General features: G+C 31.3%; 1 protein-coding gene across 1 annotated transcript; it reads left to right on the plus strand.

The window, feature by feature from the left end:
- The first annotated feature begins 544 nt into the window (after positions 1–544).
- Positions 545–3,021, plus strand: LOC107605133 (FCS-Like Zinc finger 10). The gene is made up of 3 exons (XM_016306890.3): positions 545–638; positions 1,180–2,271; positions 2,363–3,021. The coding sequence occupies exons 2-3, from the start codon at positions 1,196–1,198 to the stop codon at positions 2,520–2,522; spliced, it is 1,236 nt and encodes a 411-aa protein (XP_016162376.1). The 5' UTR covers positions 545–638; positions 1,180–1,195; the 3' UTR covers positions 2,523–3,021.
- Positions 3,022–6,253: the final 3,232 nt, after the last annotated feature.

The following is a 6,253-nucleotide window of genomic DNA, read 5'->3' on the forward strand; positions in this document are numbered from 1 at the left end:
GATAAAATTAAAATTTATTTCTATGTATCTTTTTTGTCCCCAATGTTTTCGTCCTATTTAATTCTCTAACATTTTAAAATCGTCATAATTTTGTTTTGCCGTCAATTCTGTTAACGAATTCATAATGGCGGGACAACATTGAATCAGTTTTGAAGTTAGAGACTTAAATAAGACGATTGAAACGTTAGAGACAAAAACGATACTTTACTCTTAATTTTTTTTATAATTTTAGTAATTTTTTTTAATTTATGATTCTTAAGACATATGTTAACCAAACTTTTATCGAAAAAAGAAAAGGATGGGAATATTATTTTTGAAACTTTCTTTTTTTAACAGAAGAACATGAGAGTTGTGCTGGAGGGGGTACGTGGCAAATAAGCGATAAAACAAATGTCAGCATCAAAGTGAAAGCAACAAAATTTTGTATGGGACACGTCAAAGAAACAAAGTTACGCGCACAAGAGAGTGTGTGTTACACTCTCTCTCTCTTTCTCTCTCTCCATAGAATATATAGATACATAGTATTATTGCCTCTGCTTCTCACTGCACAGCACAGCACAGCACAACTTTCTCATTCTTATTTACTGCATTTGGGACCTCTTTCTCTCTGAACTTTCTAGACCAAGCACTCTCTGCTGGTGGGTTCTTTCTCCTCCTCTTCTTCTTCTTCTTTCTTTTCTTTATTATTATTATTATTATTATTATTATTATTATTATTTCTTGCTGTTCTTTCTTGTTGATTATTGATGTATTTTGTTGACTCTCACTGATTTGGGTCTTTCGTGTTTCTCTGGTATGCATTATTATCATTAGTATGCTATCAAACTTTTATTTCATTTTTGCTTTGTAAAATGTTCATTATTTAATCATTTTCTTTGATTATGCATGATATAAAATGTTTTTTTAGTACTGTTTTAATGCTCTATTAATGCATTTTGGGGGAAATGAATGAATTGATGTATTCTTTCTATACATGAAATTTCTCTCGAGAACTCTTGAAACTTTGCTATAGATTTTTACCTATTATTTATTTAGTGTGGCTAACAACAAAGGGTTTTAGTTTCTTTTTCTCACCTTGATGAAGGTCCATCTGCATTATTTATTTTTTTTGTTAATCCAAATTATGGAGTAAAGTTGGTAGTTGATCAGTTATTCAAACATGTGTCTATTGTTCTTCAGCTGGTGTTCTGAGAAAATGCTGAGGAAGAGGGCAAGATCAATTCATAAGGATCAAAATCACAAGGATCAGAAGACAATGATCTCTGATGCTGATTATGATTGCAATTCATTGGAGGTGACGAACATAAAAAACAGCTCAATTTTCAATGCTCCTCTTGTGTTTGTTGGAATGGGTCAGAGAGGGGTTTTAGATTCTGATTCAGTTAAGAGCCCCACTTCTCCACTAGATTTCACATGGATTTCAAATCTAGGAAACCCTTTTGTTAGGACCCCAAGATCTTCACTCCATGAAGGGAAACAACAAAGGATTTGGGATTGCAACAACAAAGTAGGTTTAGGGATCATAGATTCTTTGGAATTGGAAGATAATAACTGTTTTGAGTTTTCTGGGAAAATTCTCTTTTCATCAGAGAACAAGAAGCCTAGCCTCACTCCACAGATGATTATCAATGCCCCAAATTGCAGAACATTTGTGGATTCTGTTAAGGTATCTAAGTCCTTGCCAAAAGATTTTTGCAAGCTTCCTTATGCTAAGAATAGTGAGGATTCCTCTCACATGGGTAAATTTAATGTTCTTTATGAGATTGGTGAAACCATCCAAGAGAATGCACCTTTTGGGAAAACTAGGTCCTTCTCATTGGACTCTTTCACCCTGATTGATTCCAATGTGGATTCAGATTCTGAGGATTTCGGTTCAAACGGAGCGATCCGTCCTCCTCATTTTATTGGAGGGAGCAAGAATTCAAAAACATATCTGCCTGAAGAATTGGCTTCGAAACCTGCCTCCATCTGCTCCTCTAATGAGATTGTGAAGTTTCTTTCGCCTAGTGAGATTGAAAATTCTGAGGACTACACCTGTGTGATCTCGCACGGTCCCAGTCCGAAAACCACTCACATTTTTTGTGACTGCATCTTGGGAACTCATTCCAATGATCTTAAAAACCACTATAATGAAGGGGAGGATAAGGGAGTGTCCTCCATGGTGGAGGACATGTTACAGACTCCAATCCAATGCCCTTCTGGTGATTTCTTAAGTATCTGCTACCATTGCAACAAGAAACTCAAAGAGGGTGAAGATATTTACATATATAGGTAGATTTATTTGTGTTGTATCTCCTATGTTGTTAGTTGCTGTTTCTTTGTTTGATATAATTTGATCATTGGCTTCCTTTATGTCCTGCAGAGGTGAAGAGTCGTTTTGCAGTTTAGCTTGCCGCGAGATGGAAATCATGATCGATGAGGCGAGACAGGAATCATCGAATTCAGCTTCTCAAAGCCCTCCGAAGATGGGATATCATGGGGATATTTTTGAGCTAGGCATCCCCACGGCCATTGCGGTATAGAGGCTGCGGCCGGCGGCGCCTTTTTCTGCCATCACCATCAAGTTCATGAGAGTGGTAAACAACACCTGATCATCTGTTCACAAAGTGCTGTTCTTTATGTGCATCTATTAGCAGCCATGGATGATTTTTGTGTGTACATCATTTGTTTACCATTGGTTTTTAAGCTCTCATGGTGTTTGGTGGATGATGGCTATGAATTCAAGATTAATTTTGGTTTATTTCCATGTATAACTGAGATTATATATTATGAAATTTATATGATAGTCTAGACTAGATTTGTTTTGATGCAGAAAAGAAGGGGTTGATGTTGAAGCCAATTTTTTGTGGCTTATCCCCATAATGAGTTTGCATCTATATATTATTATATTATGATTTAAGAATCAATGTATACCCGCCAAACAAATTGTTGACTATATTGGTATGCTAATTATTTACTGTTGTAGTTTATATCAAGCTACCCCCGTTTGAATCAATGAGAGATGGTTTTTATTGTGGTTTATCACTATTATCCTCCAATACTGTAATACATGCGACTTCGCCTTTTATGTTTAAGATGCTATTTTGACTCGTATTTTCCCTTCTCCATTTCATGAGGAATGGTGGAAACTTCGGTTTTACGTGAGGTTTTACGTGAAGTTTATATTTGAGAGTATGAAAATTAGTTAAATCAATCAAATTATTTAACGGTCTTTAGATATCAATTTTACGTGAGGTCTTTAGATATTAATTTTACGTGAAGTTGATTGTACCTGAGCTTCCATCTTTTTCTTTAAAAATATGTGGGAACATGTGGTTATCTTCTAGTACAGTTTTTTTTTCTATTTATGTTATTGAAGCGCTTAATTTTCAATCATGTTTAGAAGATAATAAAAAAGTAATTTAAAATTATTTGTTAATTATAATTTATTTTATTTGTAGGATTTAGTTAATCGGTTTCGCTACGCATTTAAGTTTTTTTTTTTTTTTGACAATTAAGTCTAATCAAGTTGGTTTAAACCTAACAAAAATTAATTTTATTAGTGAGAACATATAGACATGTTTTAACTCCCAATGGCATCGCGCGCTTCATTTTGTTCTTCGCGTCTTTTTTCTTCGTGTTCTTTTTTCTTCTCTTTATACAATTGTTACGTTTTTCTTTCTTTTCTCTTCATTTTTCTGGTATTTTTTGCATATGATTTTTTTATTGGATTTTTTTATCTTTCTCTTATTTTTATTATTGTTAAGAGGGTAAAATAAAAAAAATTATGAGAATGTGAGATATAAAAAGAAGATAATAATAAAGAAGAGAATGAGACGATTTGAATTAGACAGAATTTATTAGAAAATAACATCGAAATATTTTAATAATAACACTGAAATTTCTTAATTCTGCATTGGAATTTAATTACAAAAACATAACTTCGTTAATGTTGCACTTTTATTTTGGATTGTTATTCTTACTTTTTTTTAGGAGTATTACTTCTTATATTAGACTTGAATAAAAGACTTGAATAAACATGTATTACAATCTTATTTAGTTGAATGAATGTAGCTTCACACTTATTAGATTAAATTCTTGCCAAAAACTAAAAAATACTAAAATATCGTAATTTTGACACTGAAATGTTGCTAAAAAACAAAAAAATTTATTAATTTTGACATAGAAATGTCTTGTTAATGTCTTCTTATGCTTCAATGATAGATTCTTTTCTTTTTTTACTTACTAACTAAATATAATGAGAAGGAATATTATAATTTGATGTTCTAAACTTACTAAGTAATCATGATGATTAAGATAACGAAAAATAAGAGCGGGAAGAGTTGTTGTTTTGAATTGTTATTCTTATTTTTTTAAGAGTATTGTTTATCATAGTAGACTTGAATGAACATGTACTATAATCTTATTTAATTAAATAAATGTAAAAAATAAAAAATCACAAGATAATATCGAAATTACTTGAATGAATATGTTTGTACTATATTAGAATCTTTTTTAATTGAATGAATGTATGTTTATACTTATTGGATTGAATTTTTGGTAGAAAAAAAAAATCAAATTTTCTTAATTTTGATACCGAGGTGTTGCTACAAAAATACAGAAATTTTTTCTTTAATTCTATATTTTTTGCTTCTAATTTTTTTCTTCTTTTTTTTGTTGCTTACTTCTTTTAAGAGTACTGTTTCTCAATTAGACTTGAATGCACACTTATTAGATTGAAATTTTATATGTGCAAAAATTTAAAAGAAAATGAAAGAGAAAAAGAAACATTGATTTACGTATAAGAAGAAAATGACATTGACGGTGATAATGATGATGATGATGATGATGATAATGGAGAAGGAGCAAAAGGAAGGAGGAGAATAAATTCAAATGAAAAAGAAGGGAGGAAGAAGAGGAGGTGGTGTTGGTAGTGACGAGGACGACGACGATAATGAAAGAGAAATATGAGGAAAAAAGAGGAGAATAAGAAGAGACAGTAGTATCAGCGATGACAATAACGATAATAATGATAATGAAGGAGGAGAAAAAGGAAGGAGGAAAATAAATTCAAATGAAAAAGAAAGGAGGAGGAAGAGGAGATGGTGGTGACGACAACGACGAAAGAGAACGGTGAGAAAAAAGGAGAAGAATAAGAAGAGACGGTAGCGGCAACGATACACGAGAAGAAGAAGTGCGTAAACAAAAAATACATTATAACAATTTGATTGGATTTGATTAGATAAATGCTTTTAGAGTAGATGTTAAGTTTACAGATTAAAATTTTTTTTATTGAAAATATAAAAAATTTAAGTTTTTAATACATTTGTTTTATATTTTTTAAATAAATATATTTAAAATTTTTATTAATAATAAATTTATCATAGACACATATTGACTAAATCTTTATTTATATTTATTTATCATTTATTGTTTTGATGGTCAATTTTAATGGTCATTTAATATTCTTCCTTTCGTATTTATTAATTATTGTTTAAATAACTAAATAATATTATATGTAATAAATATATAATTGTAAATGTTGCATATATGAAATTAAGTTAAACAAAGGCATAAATGTAATTATAGATTTTTTTTATCTAAAGTTAGGAATGAGACTCAAATTCACGACCTCTAAGTGAGTATTAAAAAATTATACCATTTAAACTATAATTTGTTGCTATATAATTATAAATTTTACATTTATAAAATTATAGATAGATTATTATTTTATTATCTCTTAGCATTACTGCATTACTGTTAACTTATATATTTTTTCTTAGTAAGATTCAGAATTTCAGATGCATCGACTATTGATTATTAAATGATAACAAGGTCAACTGTCAAGTCCTTAGCAGCGCACAATACTACAACAATTACTTGGCTAGATGAAATTTGAGTTAATACTCAAATTGGCCCTTAAAATTTGACTTCTGACTCAATTTAGCCTTCAAGGTTTCAATTGATTCTAATTGTACCCTGAAATTTTGCCTCGAGCCTCAATTTGGCCCTTCTGGTGTTTTTCGTCACTGGAGAGCTGACCTGGCAAATTTAAATGACACCTGGCAGTCTCAAAACGATGCCGTTTTACTGTTGGCGCCGAAATTGTTAGAAACGACGTTGTATCCCTTAGGAAGGGGTTAAATGAAAATCCAAACACTAACCACTCCAAAGGTGAGACTCAGTTGACCCTTTCTCTTCCTCCACTTCCTCTCGTTTTCCTTCCCGTCAGAGAAGCACCATGGATGTCACAGTAATAGAGTTTTGAAGCTTT

The sequence above is a fragment of the Arachis ipaensis genome, chromosome B6 (genome assembly GCF_059453495.1).
Source record: "Arachis ipaensis isolate K30076 ecotype BB chromosome B6, ASM5945349v1, whole genome shotgun sequence".
NCBI lineage: Eukaryota > Viridiplantae > Streptophyta > Magnoliopsida > Fabales > Fabaceae > Arachis > Arachis ipaensis.

Excerpts from the sequence above, each read along its gene's own strand:
- LOC107605133 (XM_016306890.3), top strand. The coding sequence starts at position 1,196 with ATGCTGAGGAAGAGGGCAAGATCAATTCATAAGGATCAAAATCACAAG. Across the intron at positions 2,272-2,362 it reads GAAGATATTTACATATATAG|AGGTGAAGAGTCGTTTTGCA; the intron begins GTAGATTTATTT and ends TATGTCCTGCAG.